Below are 19,622 nucleotides of genomic sequence, written 5' to 3'. Positions count from 1 at the left end.
AAAGAAAGAAAGAAAGAAAGAAAGAAAGAAAGAAAGAAAGAAAGAAAAACTTTAGGGGAAAAAAAGCGACATTTAAAAAAAATCCGTTTCCTTTTTTTCTGTTCAAATTCATTCTTCCCTTCCCAGCTTATATTTCTTGTGCTGTAAGTTTGACATTTGCTCTCTTTCATCTTTAGAGTAGCCATGTTTTGATTTTATTGATTATAGCCTTCATTGGATAGAATAGCATTTTATCACTCTGTTTTCAAATAGAAAGATTCAGGGATAACCTTTTAACGAAATGAATTTGATAGTGTGTTGAATGGTCCTGCAACCTCAGTTGGACTTAAGTGTTAGCTGGCAGTTAGTAGAGTGGCTTCTTCAATTTGATAGGTACTTGGCACTTATCTCTACAAATCAGCTGTGTGTCAAAAGACCGTCTTTAAAATTCTGTTCGACAGTCGAGCACTTAGTGTTTGTTGGTTCTGTTTTGGCACTTGGCACTTTGTTTTCCATAGAGCTATTGTTAGAGGTAGTAGGTAAGCGTCTTGGGTAGCCTGCAAATATACACAATGTAGCAAATTATATCAGTAGTTTATATCATCTCCAAATTTGGGGGAGTTCACCGTGAAATGTCAGAGGAGGGTGGGGAGGGACATGCTTATGGGGTGGAAGAGAGTAAAGTCGATATGGCTGCAAGGGGAGGGAGGGGTGGACACAGTAGGACACATGATGGAGGTAGGGAGGAGTGGCTGAAGACATAAGTGGCAGAGACTTTCAGAGACTGAAGGTGTTTAGGGTGGCAACACCAATCACTGGTCTTGGTCACCTGTAAATAGGTAGGTGTGGAAGCTTTTGGCAGCTTTTTCTGAATCTCTCACTTGGGTCAGAAGCAAGGCTCCCTAGAGAACCGGTACTTAACATATACCACTAAAGTGCATTTTGTGACACGTGCTTGAGCACGTGTCTCTTGAAGCCCTTTAAAAATTGTGGGTGTTTGTTCCTGTTTGCTCTCCAGCGAATGCTATACCATCAGCGTGTGGCTGATCTCCGAGATGACTGTATAGTTGCAGTAAAGCTAAGGATAGAAGTCTAATAAAAACAAGCAGGGCCTTAGGGTGTGGCTTCCTGATTGTTTTCAGAAACACTGCAGACTTCTTTATCTTTACCTCTGTCCCAAAGATCATGGGACGGACTGGTGTACCCTGGTTGGTGCTTGTCCATTCTTCCTTTTGGAAGACCCAGGAGTTGTTTATTTTGTGATCTCTACCAAATAACAAGTTGGCTGTGACTCATCCCGTGGCCCCAGGTCAGTAGGTTTTCTCAGGTCCTTGCTTAGTAACAGAAGAAAGAATAATGCAAGGCCTCGTCTACAGCATTAAAATGTGGGCTCCACATGACCCATCCGTGGCTGGCTGTTTTTCTGGTTTTTGGGTTTTTCAGTTGATTAGCACCCCCACCTGAGGCAAGGGTGATTCGGAGAGAAGCATTTACTTTACTGCAGGCTCTATGTTTTCCATAGGTAAAGTTAGTCATGCTAAAATTTTAAGAGTTGAATACATTTGATTTTTTTTTTTAAAAAGTTTTATTTTGAAATAATTTTAGACTTTCAGAAAGTTGCGAAGTTTATGAAAAGATTTTCTATTTACCTTCACCCAGATACCCAAGATGTTAACGTTTAACATTTGCTTTGCCATTCATTCTAATTTATATACCTCATTTAGATTTGCCAAATGTCTCACAGATTTCCTTTATAGCTAAAACAACAGTTTCTTTTTCCTGGTCTAGGACATTGCATTTTGTTGTCATGTCTCTTTATTCTTCTTTAATCTGGAAAGTTCCTCAGTCTGTATTTCTTAGGACATTAGCATTTTCGAGGAGTAGAGGCCAGTTATTTTCCAGGATGTCCTTCAATTTTGGTTTGTCTGATGTTTCCTCATGCATTTTTGGCAGGGGTGTTGCAGAAATGATTCTGTGTCCTTCTCAATGCAAGATATCAGGAGGCACATGATATCTGTCTGTCCCAATTTTTGATGTTACTTTGAGTTTTTGGTTAAGGTGGTGTCACCAGGTTTCTCCACATTATTGTAACGTGACTGTTGTCCTATATGTAATTAATACATATCTCATGGAGAGATGGGAGAGAATTTGAGACTACGTAAATATTCTGTTTCTCATTATACTTTACCCAGTAGGTTTAGCATCTACTGCGAATTCTTTTCATCTTTGGGACGGTTATTATTATGGTGGTTGCCAAACCAGATCTTTAAAACATTATTTGATTGTACTTTTCATCTTTACCTGGCGAACTAAACCCAAAATTTGTCTTGAATGAGATAGTGGATTATGTAATCTTCTATGTATACGTTAAATCTCACAGAAAAGCCTGGACAGTCGAGAATTGGATATAGTTTTTTTAAATGCTGCACTTGGGAGGGATGCCTTCCCCGCTAGCAGTGATCGCTTGTGAGCTTCCCTTTCTCTGCCGTTGGAAGGCGCATGTCAGAAAGCACGGAAGATGTGCCTTCCCAGCTGCAGAGACGTGTGTTTTCTTTGAGGATATTAGGTTTCTTTTTTTGTGCTTTGTTTTGTTATGCTGCTGTTTTAGAAATGGGAATTGCATGGCACTGACTAGATATTTTCCATTTTAAGGGTGTGATTTCCTGTTACCTTTATGACAAGTGAGATTGCTTCAGAAATACAGGATATTTTCATCACTTGTAAGGATGAAATGTTTTCCTCAAGTGTTTTTTTTTTTCTTTTCTTACTTCCATATAAGTATAATGCCTTGTTTTAGTAAAATAAATTAAACTTATTTAGTGTGGTGTTACAGAATTCTGATTACAAGAAAAAATAAAATTCTCTTCTTTTCCTTGTATAAGTGAGTGGCAAAACATCTGGAAAGTGTTTGCTGTTCAGGCACAGACATTGGAAAGATACTGATGTCGTGTTAATTAAACACCCGTGAAGAATGACTAAAGTAATCAAGATGGAATTCTTGAATAAATAGTTTAGTTTGAGATTTAATTTTTCATATTTATCCCCTTGGTGCTAATCACCATGGATATGAGAGATGGGATTTTGAGAAATAAGTAATTGTGAGGTTGGGGCAGAAACCCTTTATGAATTAAACGTATACGTGCATGGTAGGTGTCCTTTTGGAAATCAGGTATATTGGTTTTTAATCAGTCCCGTTTTCTTTTTTCAAGAAGCAGTGACTGGGACCTACTGATAAAGCCTTTGCTCAGAGGCACAGACCCCAGAGTTCTTAAAGCCTTTTCCAACCATAATAAGTGAAACTAATTTTTGATGTTTAACATTTATAAGCCTGTGAAACTAATAGGGCAGCGTGAGTATTGAAAAAAAAATGAAGCCCAAAGTAGAACCATGCCTGCGAATGGGCCTTGAACACAGGTCCTCCAACAACAAAACGGAACAACGGTCTGCCAGTTGTCTGTGCGCTGTCCTTGTGACAAAGCAAATGCATACTTTTCCCAGAATCACATTCCCTTAAATTTATGATGACATCAAAGATATATATTATCTGGTTTTAGGGGAAGGCTCAAATTCACATGTTTGAAGTCTTGACTGTGCTAACATCTTTGGTTTTGCCATGTTGTAATGTAGTTGCTTTGGGACTGTCCCTCCTGTTGATTAAATACTTGTTTTTCATTAACAATCTTGGAGGAGATAGAGAGGAGAAATATACTTGGGTTTGTGTCATACTGATGAAACTGTTCTAATTTGAAAAAAAAAAAAGTTTTTTTACAAAAAGTATCATTTACACATACACACAAAGTATTTGAGCATATTTGTGACTTGTTAACCTCAGGCCTGAATTGGACGTACATTCCATTCATTCATCGATAGTGATCCTGAACAAATTCCATCTTTTGGTACTGGTCTTTTCTGACACGTTCTCTTTTTTACAATCCAAATGATACCAAATTTTATAGAAATCAGTAGAAACAAACAGGCTAAGATTAAATGCTAAAGCCTCGGTTTACTTAAGTAGGCAGCGCTTAGGTTGGATGTCACATTTTGGAAAGGGGATTTTTCTCTAGGCATCTTCCTGTTAGCCTGACACGGATAAATAAAAGCCCCTTGGTTTGGCACCAGTGGGTTCCTACCAGGGAACAAATGACATCTGCATGAACTGGATACATAGCTCAGGTTGATTTCAGTTACAAGTGTGCAGTGTCGGAGTAAGAATGAATGGGGAGTAGAGGTTGCCTGTGAATTTCGTTTGAACTTTGTATAGCTTACGCCCTGAAAGAATACTTTTTCTGTAAATGACTCCCAATAGGATGGCCTTTGACAGCAAAACTAAACTCAATTCTTTGAAAGCGTCAGTGCTTCGTGTTGTAAGATTGTAATTATTTTGTGTGACCTAGAAAGGGTATTACATTGGCAGTATGAATTAAACTGAGAATTAAATTTTAACTTTGTTAAATTAAGGCTACTTAAAGTTTTGGATTCCGAAACATAGGTAAAGTTAATAATGCTGAAATATAGATAGTTTGTTAATATTTAAATAAAGGTAGGAATGGCCTTTTGAAAAACCTGATGTTTGAATTGGTGGGGTTGTGTTCTCTCCTAGCTAAATAAATGCTCTCTTAATTTGGGGAGATTATTAATTTGTCGCCTATGCTTTATTTCTAGAGCAATTTCCTCAAAACTCTGAAGGCATTCTCATTGAAGAAGGGTATATATACATTTGAGATAGTTTCTGCATTTTATGTTCACATCTAAGACGTCCTTTCTCAGAAATGCTCGGGTGCTACGGCACTTGCTCTGGCATTCAGAATTTTTCCGGTGCGCTTCATCGTTAGGCTTTGGTTTCTCTGAGGGGACTCTGGCTACAATTCAGTCTCTTCATCTTGGTTTTTAGTTTTCTGTTGACGTACGTGCACTGTCATCTTAATGGAATAAGAGCTTCAGTGACCCCACCCTCCCCAGATAATACAATTTTGTCAGATTTACCTATCAGAATACCTGGAACATTATCTTATATAGAGTTCAGAATTGAAATATTTGTTTAAATTTTTGAAATAGAGATGCTGGCAAACTTGGGAAGCTTAAAGTTACTCTTCAGCAGTGCTGTTTTCAAAGCTAATGTGTTTGCATTACATACCAAAAAATAAATAAATAAAAGCTGAATTGAAAGACCTATTACAGTGAAGCAAATCTTGTCGTTCTAAGCTCGTTTATTTTATAATCTGGAGGGCAAAATTATTTTCTTTTCATTTTTGTGGATGCTTTTCTTGGGTAGAAATATCTTAACCATGTTTCCGAAGGTAAAACGGTTCCTTCGGATACGAGGCTGAATGTATTTTCCCTTTAGCTGTTACAAGAATCCGCCACTGGGATATGTGCCCCTAAGAAGGATGGCAGGTACTTTGTATTTTCTTAATTACTGTGATCTCTTGCCACTGAAGATCGGGTAAACAAAGTAAAGTGCATTGAATATTACAAATATATAGACTCTAAAATATCTTCATTTCAACATTTCATTTTTACAGCAGGGTTATTATTCTTGTTGCTAGGACCAGGAGGTGTGTACGAAGGATACGTTATTACATACAAGTCATCTAATGCCTGCGAACTCTCTGGCAAAGTGTATTTTATGTCTGTCTTTGAAATTTTACTGCTCTGCCTTCTGTCCCTTATTTTTTCTTCCTTCTCTTTTGTTTTTTTTTTTATTTTTATTTTTTATTTTTTCCTCTTTCCAGTCAGGAGAGGTTAGGACCGTTTTCTTTGTGGTATATTTCTCTGATTGGCAGTGGAAAGGAACCTAGGACACTGGGGAGGGAAGAGCCCTCCCAGGGCAGCCTACTGCTGTCACAGCGTGCTCAGCCACCTGGGGAGGTTGGGTGTTCTCTGCTGTGGGGGGGGGCGACGTGTGTCTGCTAAGGCTCATCTAGAACTGACTTACTTTCATTAACTTTGGTCATTTCTCAGTGGTTTTGTAATTTAAATGTTCTTCTGTGTGTCATTTTGTAGTCTGAACGTAGTCCAGGGGACTTTTAAATGGTGATTTTAATTCTTTGAAGCCTTGTTCTCCTCAGTCCTTAGAAGTAATTTCAGTAGTCTCATACAGATGAACAGTTAGCACAATGTATGGAAAATAAGCCCTGCCTGTCCAGGTAAGGGAAGGTCCAGCTCTTCGAATTCCTTTACATTGAGGCTAAAGATCTATTCATCCCCATAAAAATTGTGTATAGGCTTGAAGTCGGAGCATTTTAATATGGGAAAAATAAAAATGGTACTGAGTGATGGGTTCTTCTCTCCGGTTTTTAGGGGTGCTTACTCATATCTCCTTGCATTGAGGATATTTTCTTTTAACCTTTGGGGTATGATTGGGTGATCACCTAGAATGGTGTTCCTTATGCTCTCTTTTAATTATGTTTATCTGTGCTTTTAACAAACCTTAAGAAAAGATTTCAGATGTTACAAGTCTAATTAAAGAGACAGACAAAGCACAGTTTATACTGTAGATTTTTTCTGCAGTTCAATTAATCAGCATGTTTTCTCTTTTAATTAAAACCATTTTAGTAAATTAAAGCCCACAGCAAAACACATATATAATTTGTTTGTAATTAGCTCTTAATTGGTGGTAGTTGAAGCTTAGCACCCTTGGTTTCTTTCTTCATGATTGCCATTTTATTAGCAGCCAGTCATTAATTAATCTTTTTCTAATTAGCTTATAAAACTGTTGATGGCACATTATTGTAAATGTGATTTTAAGTTCAAAGCTTGTTAATAAGCTTTCTTACTTAGAAGAACAGAGATAAAGAAATTGCTGAAAACAGTACTACAGTTCTTTAAAAAAAAAAACTGTCTTTCTTATGGGGACTGTGTAAAGCATCTAACAGCTTATGGTTAATTTTTTAATGCTTTTTTTCCCTTATGAATGGGATAAGTTGCTTGAATATAAATCATCTATATCCAGGAGTAATTTCAACAGTATAACGTCTTTTCACCCTCCTTTGGAATACAGTAATCTACATATAATTTGAAGCCTTAATAGTCATCATTAAAACAGGTGTTACATAAACTATTTCACTATGAAATCAAAGTTGAGTATATGAATCAAAGTATATCTTCTTACACTTTATAGACCGAATACATACTATTTTTATAAATTGCAGGGTGAATAATATATACGTATATATATGTATATGTATATACACACACACGCGCGCGTGTGTATGTGTGTATATATATATATGTGTATATATATATATATACACATACACTTACGTGTTTTTTAAAACAGAACTTGTTGGGTTATGCTTTGAAAGTAAAAACTACTTGGCTTTAACTGATAGGCAGTCGTAGGTATAAAATGAATGATAGGTGCTTGTACCATTGTATATACACATAGATGTGTGTAGTACACAAATGTGTAAGTGTGTGCGTGTGCTTTTGGAGATGGCAGTGAGGTTAGGCCGTTGACTGTAACAGAGAGAGGACGACTGGAAGTCAGGTCGGAGTTTAAATGATTGGGCGGAGCCTAGCCTGTTTGCAGCCGTCACAGCCTTGGCATCTCAGGTGGGGCCGCGGAGAGGTACCGGTCCAAACGCAGACACCCCAAGTGTACTTTATATATAGCACACACCACACTGAATTGTGGTTTGAGTGAAACACATTAGCCACATCATACTCTGTATCGAAATATGCTACAGATTCCACGAACCTCCTGAACTGCAAGGTGTCCTGAGCTATTTATCCATATTAGTGCAAAGTTCTGAAAGTTGTAGAAAACACAAAGCATTATCAGTTCCTGGAAGAGCTTTTTCTTATTTGCTTTTTGAACTTCCCATGTTATTTCAACTTTGGCTATTTCTTTGCTTGTTTTTAAGAAGGCGTTTTATGATGCCATGCAAGAGACACTAGAAGGGGATAGCTGACGAGGAAAAAATTAAAAATTGGATAAAAAGTAAATGAATAATGTCATATTACCAAAAAGATGAGAGGCTAATTTGTGCCGACTTTTTGCTAATTTTGTTCAAGCCTCAAAATGAGGAGCTGTCACCCGTTCTGTGTAGCACTGATGACAGTGCCAATGATCCATGAAATAAGCTGCCGCTGGCTTTGTTCTGATAAGAATGAACAAATCTGCACAATGTTCGGCTCCCAGAATCTCATTTTCATACTTGCATGCAGGCTAAAAGAAATAAGCTGTTTGCAGGCTTGATTAATCAGACATTGGAGGGGTTTTTGTCTCTTTGATCTCTTTCGTCTCCTAGGTAACTCGCTTGACATTAATGTTGAGCTTGAGTAAAGACAATCAGGAATTGTCGACCAAACTGATATAAAAATTAAAGACCTTAACACTTTAAGTACTCCAGTAATGGTTCCGCTTTACTTCAGAAAACATCTGTTTTCATTTAATTAAAGAACAAAAGAGAATGGCATAAATATTTTTCATAGAGACCTATTATTCCATAAAAAGTTAAAGTATGATAATTGGTATTTTTAAATAAGTGCCTTGAAAGTGTTCAAAAGGGAGGAAAACTTCATAAATCTGCTACAAGCTAGTAATTTTGAGATGAGTAAAATATTTTATGAAATGGATAAGAAGTTTACAGTTATGCTAGATTAAGCTGTTTGAATCAGATGCTTCAGATGATTATCAGCAAACTTCAGAATGGCAAAGGTTGAGCAAGAAAAACCAACTTTATTTTGAAAGTTTGTCTTTTAAAAATCTCTACTGTGTTACAAGATGCGCCATTATATCTCTTTTACAACCCAATATGATTTACACATGCGAAACCTGTAAAATTGAAAGGAATTAAAAAAATGTCGCCGTGCATTTGCTTGAGGTTATGCAGACGCTTTTACAAATCTTCCAAGTGGCTGTAAAGATGAATGCCCCAAGGGTCCAGCCAGGGCCCTGCTTTTCCAACCAGCTAAAGCCCTTATCTTAAATCCAAGCAAAGTACCATTAATCTTTTTGAAAGACCTTTTATGGCTTTTAATATATCCCAAATTAGAACATTTTACACCCTTGGTTCCTGAAATATGGTGATAAAAAGCCTTTAGAGCTTAATTTTCCTTACCGCTTGCTCTGACCAATTTGCAGTTCTTTGTGATAATGTTTAGACACCTTAATTAAAATGCAGCAAAATATTGGATGTTCTATATGGAAAATGCTGATACTTTGGCTACACATACAAGAGATTCTGTATATATTTTTATTCATTTAAAAATTTTTCTTGCCACATTGTGTTGCTATAGTTATCTGATGACCCAAAACATTTTTTTTTTTTTTTTAATATAAAAACCATCGGCCAAGCTTTTGTGATGTTTACTTTGGGCATGAGGATGCATTTTTCTTCTTACAGGAGTGAAAGGATTCTCGTTGGCCTGTGTTATTTGTAATACTGAAACATAGCACGGTATTCTTTTATCTCCGGGAACTTGGCTTCGTCATCTTGCCTGGGAAAATGAGTTTCTTCTCAACTGTCTCTTCCATAGAAGATCTTATTATCCTTTCATATTTCCAAATACTTCCGTTCTTTTTTTCTTTCCCCACAGGAATAAGTGAGACACATTTTAAGCGTGTGAAGGACACAAAATTGATATGACTTTTCATCATCATTACAAGCTAAAAGATTCTTTCTGTAAATACATAGACCAGGCTTGTTGAATGTTTATCAGTCGAAGAACATTCCATTTAACCTAACCCAAGGCAAAATACAGTTAGAAAATACACTTTGTACCCGAAGAGGTCTGTTTGAAAGTATTGCCTACGTACCCAGTCATTTATTACATGTACTTAGTCCACAGAAATGCTGGAGCCCTCTCGTGTAAATACATGTTTCATGCACTTTAATGAATTATTGTTAACAGATTCATACCATGTCTTGTGGAATGTATGCTCTAAATCCTTACTGTGGTGCTGAGTGCGCTGGCTTGGCCTGAACGTTGCCAGAAAATGAAAAGCGTTTACATTCTTAGAGCGCGTGACCGCGTTGAGGTGAAGAGTCCCATTTAAGTCGAACACGCTGAGATACTCTTTGGTTTATCAGTCCCCAATCCAGAAAACCCACGTTGGAAAATCTCAGTAAGTTAGACATGTAAGCTACCTCTTAATTTACAACGGTTTTAGGAGATAATGTTTTCACGTGGTTGACGGTACATGGCGGATATGGTTCGGACCATTTTTGTTTTATCCTCCTTGCACAGGCTCGGTTTCAATAGGAGATGAACTAGGCGACCGGGACTTCTGTTGGGAGGTGGGCCTGGCAAAACTCTCCCATACCAAGTTGGCATTTGATACATAACACATAGGAATATGGTTAAGTAGAAAACGCAGAGTTCCACGTTTTACCTTTTGGAGGGTGAGGGGCAGGGAGGATACTGAATGTTCTACGTGAGTGTGGAGAGACCTAGCACACGTATCAGCACAGGTAGCCAGCTGGGTTTTGCGACAGTAGGCCGTTCACTAGGTGCACTCGCTGCTCCCCTGCTCGCCCGCAGCACCCCACGTCCCCGGCTGCCCGGCTTCAGGGGGAACTGCGTGGGTAGTCGCGACCAGAGGACAGTGCGCAGAAATGACGTGTGTCACTTCCGTGCTAAAGCGTTTGGGAGCCAGTGTGAGACCCTCCAGCCGCCCCCTTCCTCTGCCGCCGCGAACCCGAAAGTCACACGCTGAGAGGCGGGCACCACGAGACGGAGGAGAGCCCAGCCATGCCACAGCCGACCAGAAGCGGAACAAAAAGTCCAAGGGCAGCCAGTGGGATTCGGGGATTTGTCTGATAAGTGTAGTTGCCGCTGGCCTCACGCGACAGGTGCCGGCCTGATTTTCACATTTATGGCAGATGGGAAGGTTTTCAGGGGAATCCGTCTTAATGATAAATTGGCCACACGGCGCCCTTCCCGTTTCATTTTCCCTGGAGATGATGATGCTGTAGCCCTTTGATTCTTAGCCCTTTCTTAGCTGACGTATCTGAACTTTTCTGTGATGAACACCCGGAAACTAAAAGACAACCAAGAGAAGGCCAGTTTTGAAGCAGCGCAACTGGCGACCCCTTCTTCCCAGCCCCCAGTGTGAAAAGAAGCCTGGTTTTGTTCAGTGCCGTGTCTCCGGTGCCTAGAACAGTGCCTGGCAAAGCCATGCGTTTGCGCCCTCCTGATATTTGTTGAGTTGAATACTGTCCTGTGAAAAAAGATAATGAAGTGCTGCTCGCGTTGCTACGAATTTTGAGACTCTGAGGTTGGTCTGCTTCCCCAGGTGGGCCCTCGAGTCACAGCTGATCATTCTTTCATCGGTGCCTGTGCTGTTGGTGTTGACCAGTTCAGCGCTCTGGCTTGATTGTTGGGTTGCTTCCATTCTTGGTGCGTATTCTTACCTGGACTGGAAACTCAAACCACTCCATGCTCTCATTTATAAGCCCCGAGCAGTGCTTGATCCCTACATGTTCGTTTCATCCTAAAGGAAACTCTTCTCCAAAACGAGCTGAAAGAAATGTCAAGCATGTGAAACCTCATTTTCCTAAATCAACTTCTCATGCGTGTGGTCTTGGCCACCCATGATGCCTCACCGTTGGCCAGCAGATCCCTAAAACTCGGGCTTTAACACATTGATTTGACAGCGGCTTCCAGGTCCTCTCTTCTCTTCCGCAAGTCTGTTGTCCGGTAACGTTCATTAGGGTGAGTCCAGGGAAAGAAAGGGAAAGAGACCCCAGAAGGAGATGTATATTTAGCCTTTGTTGTTCAACCTGGGTTCTTCACAGATATCTCTGAGCTATTCATATAGGCAGGTATTTTTAACATCAGAGCCGCCAGAACTGGAAGATGACCATCCTGTCCTGGAGATCCTCTCTGAGGAACAGTTCTGCAGCCAGAGAGCCGTGTGTAGGCCTGTGTGTGGTAACCGAAGACGATGGCGTAGGGGCTGAGGGGCTGCAGAAATACAGACACAGAGACTGTTTTAGGTTGGCTTAGAGAAAACTTAGGAGGTAGAGGTGGGCGGGGTAGGAGGCTTGGTTTTCATTGACCTCTCCGGCCCAGGGCAGATAGACGTCAGGTGGAGCAGGAGTAGAGGGGCCTGCAGAGGAAGCACTTAGGTACTGTGGTCCGCGTGCCCAGCCTTTTCACCTCTTAGCACCCCTTATATTCTCTTCTCTCTCGGCGAATTAAATGCTGTTGCCCATCATGCAAAGTGCGTTTATGAAGCAGTAATTAGCTTTCCCATGTTTTATTAATCACATCTATGACTGCCAATCAGAGCTTCTGATCAGCAGGAGATAGCTGATGTGACCATACTGAGTTGCTGTAATTCTAGCCCAGAGCAAAGAAACTTGATGTCTCTGTCAGTCTGCGCAGCCTTATCAGGGGTAAATTCCTGTTTGGCCTACTGAAATGCTGGAATAGCTTGAAGATCTTCATCGTATCCTTGTGGACCCTCGAGGGGCTCTGTTTGGGAAGGCTTTCCATCCAGGAGACTGGCACAACCCGGGTCTAGGGCCTGTGGGAGGTGAGGGAAGTATGGGCCACACCGAGTGCATTTGTTTACTTTGCTTGTTCACGGGGGCCTGAGCATAAGAATTTCTGATTTGCGGGTATGGCTGGCTTAGCCGCAAGTTCTCAAGTGTTTGTATTACTGTAATTCTTGTATCAGCTGGAATATTTATTTTCACCTTTTTGTTTGTTTGGTTTTCTCCTTTGTAATTCTTAGCTTGGTGTGAAAATTGCTAAAGCGGTTGCCTGCCACAACTTTGTAAAAGCCAAAAGGGATGCTGAGAATTCACAGGTTGCTCGAAAAAAGAAGAAGCTTGCATGGGGGTGAGTTTAAGATTTTTACTGGTAATTCGAATAACTGCATAGGAATTACAGAAATCCTGGGATCCGCTGTGTGAATCCAGTTTGTGTGTGATTGTTCACTCATTTTAGTCCTTGTGTCTTTGCTGCACGTTTATCAGATTATAAACACGGGGGCATTTCTTCATCCCTTTTCATATGTAGTTTGTCATCAGTGGAGTATGTGAAAATGTTTCGGTTTATTTTACTTTGGCACTGAGTAAGCGTGTTTGGGAAAGTGTTTAGAAATAAATTGAGATTTTTATGTCTTCTATTTTAGGTTTGAAGCAAAGAAGAGATGGGAAACCAAGAGCAACATGGGATATATGTAGCTTGCCAGCGTTCCTCAAGGCATTTGAGTCTTCACTTGGGCTTTTCTTTGAGTCTCCAGCTGCTCAGTTGACTGAGAAGATACTCCTGCCGATGTTAACTGTGTCAGGGAACTGCCAGAAGCCAGAAACATAAGCGTAAAATGTGGGGTTTGATTATTAAACCTTTTTAGTCTTTTTCTAGAGAGTTCATTCTGTTGACACGAATGAGGTGGCATTCTGTTATTTGTGCACGAAATCGAAGTATCCGTACCAGGAAGAAAGATAGGATTTTGTTAATTATCTATTTATGTAACCCTCCAGCATAAAGTCAGTTTTACTTTTCGTCTGTTTGGTGTAGCATAGTCAGTGAGCTCCTCGGACTTCCTTATCTGTCCCCAGCGTACCTGTACTTCGTCTGCAGTTGTGTTTGTAAGATTGGCATTTGTTTACGAAGGATTAGTCTTAAGTGCGAGAACGTCTCAACCGATACTTTTACAGATGACTTGAATTATCTTAATATCATAAAAGTAATTATTGGTTCTTTATTGGAGGGAATAGAGTTGATATTTCCCAATCAAATGATGAAAGCAATTGATTAATTTTTGTATACTTTGAGATAAAATACCATAATTTTACAAAGGGCAGAAAGTAGTATTTGGAGGAGGATTTAACTTTAGCTCGGCCTGGAAATGTCCTCCTAAATATCTCTCTCAGCCTTGTTGTTCCTTAAATTGTGATACGGCTCTTAGGAGAGAAAATGGCACAACCGTACTAGCCAGTTACAACTACCTCCAGACAGTATAACTTGGAACCTTCCAGGAACATAGTTTGATTATTGTTACTCCTCTTCCCCATTCCTTCTTAAAAGGTTCGATGTGTTAATGAGGGTGAGGTGGATCGGTGCCGGGGAAGTAGTTGTTCTTAGATGTGTGTTTCATAGGCCTTCCTAGAGGGGCTTTGAGAAATCCCGTAAGAAGCTGGCAAATAGGCCTGGACGTTGGCTGGTTTGGCCCCTCCCTGCCCAGCGCTTAGAAGAGGGAAGAATTGCCCATCGCAGCTTTTGGCCGTTCACCTGCCTTCCTCAGCCTCCGCCAGAGGGTTTCTAGCTGTCTGGCGTAAACTTCCTCGGGGTTGAGAATGTAAATTCAGGAACACAGAAAATGAGTCATGATGATCGTTTCATTATTATTACTTTGTTATTTTTAGACTTACAGTAGCAACAAAATTTTCATAACTCATGGTAGCGTGTTTAATGTTTTTTCTGTGTTCTGGAATAAGTCAATAACCAGTTGGTATTTAAGAGAATAAAAATCCTATCTTGCTTCCGCTTCGGTGAGAAAAGCCAGTATGGAAAAAGCAAGATTTTAGGAGGTTGTGTTTCTGCTTACAGAATTCATCACGAAAAGGTGTCCAGGCCAAATACTGGAAAATCTTATGTTTTATGATTTAATACCTCCCGTTGCGTTTACCCACGACATTGCATTTCAAACTCCTAATAGGTGAATACAGACTGACGGTATGGGAATCTTTTCCCTAAAAAAAATCCATCGTGGGGGACGTGCCGTTACACGGTTCGGTGTTTTGTCTGAAACAGGAAGAAGCTGTTGTTGGGCAGGCGGGTGGGGTAGACGTTTGGGCACACCGGGCCCGGAGACAGCATCTCCCTGCAGCCTCTGCCTCATTTTCCTTCTCCTGTGTCCCCTTCTTGAGAGCATTTAGTGACCCTTGCAGGCATGTTTTTACCTCTGCTCATGCTGAGGCCTTGCCAGAGTGGCCTCTCTGGGGGCTGATCAGGGAGCCTGTGGCCTGAAGTCCAGCCATTGAAGCCCTTCTTCAGCCTGTCCCTCGCTGACGGTTGTGCTGCCCCGCCCTGCCCCGCCCTGCCCCGGGGCTCGGACACACACACGGAGCATTTGAACCCGGTGAAGGCGCCTTGGTGGAATCGGATGTAGCAGCGGACTCATTCGATGAGGGGAGCTGGATCTCATAAGTCTCCATTTTTGGGGGGACCTGGTTTGTGAAAAGCTCTCAAATACGGTACAGCAGGTTGGAGTGGGGGTAAGAGAGGGGTTCGGGGGAGAGGAAAGGGCTGGTTGGTTGACCCTGCTGACATGTCATTTGGGACCAGTTTTATTTTACCAGCTTTAATTTGAATTAGACATTTTGCTCAGTAAAGCAATAAAATGGGAACATTATTCTTAGAGCACCCATGTTGCCCAAAAAGCATAGTCATTTGTCTTCTCCATCTGTCCACAGTGAAATGAGGATTCTTTTTGGATCAGTAATAACTTCAGTTCCTGAAGCTTCAGCATGTGCGTTTACTACTGCTCGAGTGCCTGAATTAGATGAGGGGTGTAAACGTCAGTTATTGTTAACTGAGATTAATATGTTTCAGGTCGTTGGTATGGCATTAACGTAACTATGATTTACTGTTTAAGTACTTCAGGCTAAAACAACTTACTAAGGAACAGTAATTTTGAGTTTTATAGCGCTGGTTCTGAGAAGTAAAGTTGGTTGGGAGCCCTCAGGATGTTTCTGATTTTCAGCAGAACATTCTATTTCTTTCACCAAAAGGAGAGTTTGGATGTATAATCTCAGGTTTGCTATAATTAGTTCTGATGACAGAGTTAAATACCTTGGCCCAAACTGTAAATCACTAGTTAAACAGGTTTCTGCAACTGATCATAAATCTCAAACTCCGTATTTTAAGCACGCTTGTTTTTTTTTTTTTTTTAGAGAGACAGCTACGGGAGTGGCAGGCCAGGGGTGGGAATAAAATGTTATCTGAACTTTGAGTAACAGCCTAGAACCTCACATTTAAAATCTACTGATTTCCCTGATACCTTTGGTCTAAAATGCTCTCTTTTCAGTATTTTAATAACATAGCTTACTGTTTACGCTAAGACAAGTTTGAGTTTAATTCTTAAAATATGAAAGTTAATTTTCAAAATGTCCAAATTTCTGTTTGTTAGGTAAAGATACCACTGTTTTAGAAATGTTATGTCCTGCTAACCTGTAAAAAGTACCGTGTGAGGTTGATATTTGAGTAAGATGCCAATTGTGTGTGTTTTTTTATGAGATAAGGCTTGGGGGAAACAAGGTAATGTTATGTCAGACCTCATTTTGGAAAATTAGCTTCGTGAAACCCAGTAGTCAAATTCAGAACCAACTGAAACAATTCAAGTTTTTCCATGTTGGCAGAAGTTGCTTTTATTTTTAGTATCTGGCAGAGCAACAAATGCTTTGCATGTCAATTTAATATTTTTTCAAGCCAACTGTTTATTCATTGGCTTAAAATTTACACTCTACTAAAAGTCTTAGTCCTGACTTTCATGAAACAAATAGTAATATTTGGACAAAATATGTACACGAAAATCTTTTTCCAAAACCAAATGTAGATTGGTATTTGTGGCATCAGGGCCTTTTAACATGGTAATGGATCTGAAAGCACTTTGAAAGTCTAAAGCATTAGAAACCCAGGGCAATGAATTTCAAGGAATTAATTTTTATTATGAAGTAAGCAGAGCATCTTTCTAGGTTTTCAGATTTAAATTAGTGAGAGGCTTTCTGCTAGAAAGTGGAATATATGTTAGAGTAAATTTCAACGAACTATCAAACGATTGCTTTATCAGCATGTATCTATTCATGACCTCTGTAGCATACTGAGACAATAAGACCCATTTTCCATTTTTGAGGTTGGGATGTTCTCTATAGATTTTGATAAAATGAGCAAAACTGCATTCTTTAGTCTTTATTATTTTATCCTCCTTCCATACTACTCACCTTGAAAGAAACACGCACACACGCACGCACTCTCAGCGTTGAGCTGTCCTCCGCATCGAGACTCGGTGTGAAAGGGATTTGTGACTCCCGTCAAGAACGTGGCAGTCAGTATATAGCCAATCTAGACGGCCATGGAGAGACTGAGAAAGGAGCCCCCAACCCATTGTGCGCCAGCGTTAAAACGAAGCGTGTTGCTTCTTCAACAGTTTCTCCTTCTGAGTAGAAGGAGAGAAGTGTTCGTTTTGCTAGCGTTTCTTCAAATACAGTGGTGCCATCAGAGTAGCTTCCCGCCACACCGGCCCCTGCGGTCTTGATCCCCGGAACACAGCTACAGGCCTTCGGGGAGACTCTCCGTTAAATGCCATGCAGTCTGCAGTGTTTTCAGACGTGCTTGTAAAATGAAGAATTAGCTGAGGGATACTTCTCTTTTTATTAGTGTTAGTAGCCGCTTTTTAGATTTGTTAGAAAAGGCATAAAAATGTTCCTTATTGAGATGACGTTTTTAAAACATTGAATTTAGGTACCTGCCTTTTATATCCAGAACAGGTTTCTTAAGGAGGTGCAGAATGAAAGGGGATGGAAGGAGAGCAGAGGGTAGTGCCCAAGAAAAACCTCGGCTCCTGGGTGCTCCTAGGCCCGGTTTGCGTTGTGCCTGCTCCCTGGCATTGCTCTAGAAGCCCCGGCCCGAACCTCCTCCAGGGGCCATGGGCTGCCTCTTGCTGAATTGCTGCAGGGGGCCTGCTGTGTGACAGGTATGGAATGAGGTAATCTTTTCCCACCTCTAATTTCTGAAGGGTGTGTCTGTCCAGTTATTACTTGTTCATTGAACTTAAAGGTTTAGAAACCAACAGCTACAGCACAGGCTGTAATTATTGATGTCTGTTTCATATTCATCTGTAAGCTCTGGCATCTGATCAAGAAGTTAATATATCACTTCATCTTCAGGCTGAATGTGCCTCAGCTATAAACATTTTATGGTTTGACGGGTAGTGTATAATTATGACTGCCCAGAATACAAAGTTTTCATTTGTAATGTGGTAATACTAGAAGAAGTAATTATGAATGTCACAGGAGTAGTGAAACAATGAAGCCTTCCATTGCTGTGAATTCCTCCCTACATAATATCTAAGAAACGTTTACTGAATACCTACCGTATGCCAGATAGCACGCTACCTCTTGTGGCTGCAAAGAGGAATCAGCACAGTCTGATGGGAAGTATTTGTAACCCATGTTTTAGACAACTTGATTTTTACCTGTCTGTGGCTCTTTCTTTGCCAAATGCAAAGGAGTGATCTACATGTGATAAGTAACCTGAACTTAAAAGTTTGGTCCCATGGGTGGGCACGCTTTGTCTCTAGGAAGGAGTTTCCTGGAGGGCAGCTAGCTAAGGCTCTCTCGCCAGCCTAGTGACTGATCCACACGTGCCCACCTCACGGCGAGTGGTGTTGACCCCTGAGTCTCACTCTTTCCGAGACTCGCTACAAAGGTGAGGGTCATCGACGGAGTCAGGCTCGGGAACGCACGCAACTGTTTTTGCCCAGTGCTTGGTAATTTTAACCTTTATGTTTTTCTGAAATCGCATCAACACGTCCTTTACGTTAGAATGGCTGCGCCCTAGTGTCTGCCCGCGTTAGGGCGACGTCAACTACTGCAACGAATATGCCCCCCAAATAAGATGACTCAACACAGTAGAGGTTTATTTCTTGCTCGTGGGACAAAGGAGGCTTCTGCCCCACGTAGGCCTTGAGAGAGCCAGGCTGACGGCAGCTCTGCCCCCTTCTCGACCTAGTAACCCTGGTGTCCGCGTCTCAAGCTGGGAGGGAAACGAGCGCGGGAGAGCGAGCACTCGCGGGGAGTTTGGGGCCCGGCCTGGAAGCGGAACACGTCACTTCTCACTCTGCACCGGCTGCAGCTTCCTTAAGCCACCACGCCTAACTGCAAGGGAGGCTGTGACATGCAGACCGCCGTTTCTCAAGAAGAGGAAACCTCTTTTAGTAAATACTCAGCAGCGTCTGCCACGTTGCCTCAGTCACAAATGACCCCGACTTGGCGTGGTAACTAAGTTCCGCCGAGGCGTGACGTTGACTAGCACCAGCTGCTCTTTGTGATTCGATGTAGGCATTTTCACTTGGATGTGTTGACAGAGCTGATCAAAATAGCCAGTCAGTTACCAGGTGATGTGCGTGGCAGAGGTGCCACGGATGGGCCATGACGTAGAAGTGCTGCAGTAGAATTATGTGCTCAGCGAGGCTCACACGAGGATGTGGTGTTCACCTGCGGAGAGTCAGTCGAGGCTTCGTGGCCGAAGCGATGTGCGGCGGAAGTCGTAAAGGGTACCTGGGACCGTACCCGGGAGACACCGTTGAAGCGTGAGCACCCCGGGCAGGAGGAGCCGCGAGGCACCCTGGAGGCTCCCCGGGGAGTTGAGCGAGGTGGGGGGGGGGGTAGCGTGGAGTTTGGAGGTCAAGCAGCTGTGTGACGACACTAGAGAGGGTGGCTGGAACGCGCTTGCCCAGCTTGTGAGACACGCTAGAAAGTTTGGACTGATGAGTCTCAGGATCGAGGGGACATGCACACGTACTAAGCGAGCGAGAAAGAGGCCAACTCACCTATGAGGAAATGGTGGGTTGGAAGGTCAAACAAGGTAGGCCGGTTAGGTGGTCTCTGTAGCCCGGGGAAGAGATGAGAACCTAACCCAGGGCTGTGGGAATGGACAGCGTGAATCCCGGAGGTGTTCGG

At 41.5% G+C, this 19,622-nt stretch overlaps 1 protein-coding gene across 4 annotated transcripts in view; it reads left to right on the top strand.

Moving 5' to 3' along the window:
- FAM204A (family with sequence similarity 204 member A) overlaps positions 1 to 13,298 on the top strand; it is a 31,761-nt gene extending 18,463 nt beyond the window's left edge. For 3 of the 4 annotated variants that reach the window (XM_049646530.1, XM_049646531.1, XM_049646533.1), the window contains exons 7-8: positions 12,668 to 12,774; positions 13,070 to 13,298. In XM_049646530.1, coding sequence (XP_049502487.1) covers positions 12,668 to 12,774; positions 13,070 to 13,121 — 159 coding nt within the window. In that variant the 3' untranslated portion in view covers positions 13,122 to 13,298. Of the gene's footprint in view, positions 1 to 12,667; positions 12,777 to 13,069 lie in introns of those variants that run through there. The other variant, XM_049646532.1, reaches the window with a different exon arrangement.
- Positions 13,299 to 19,622: the final 6,324 nt, after the last annotated feature.

Source organism: Panthera uncia, chromosome D2, assembly GCF_023721935.1.
Source record: "Panthera uncia isolate 11264 chromosome D2, Puncia_PCG_1.0, whole genome shotgun sequence".
Lineage (NCBI taxonomy): Eukaryota > Metazoa > Chordata > Mammalia > Carnivora > Felidae > Panthera > Panthera uncia.
Note: the sequence above shows the minus strand (reverse complement) of the source record. Positions and strands in the feature narration are given on the sequence as shown.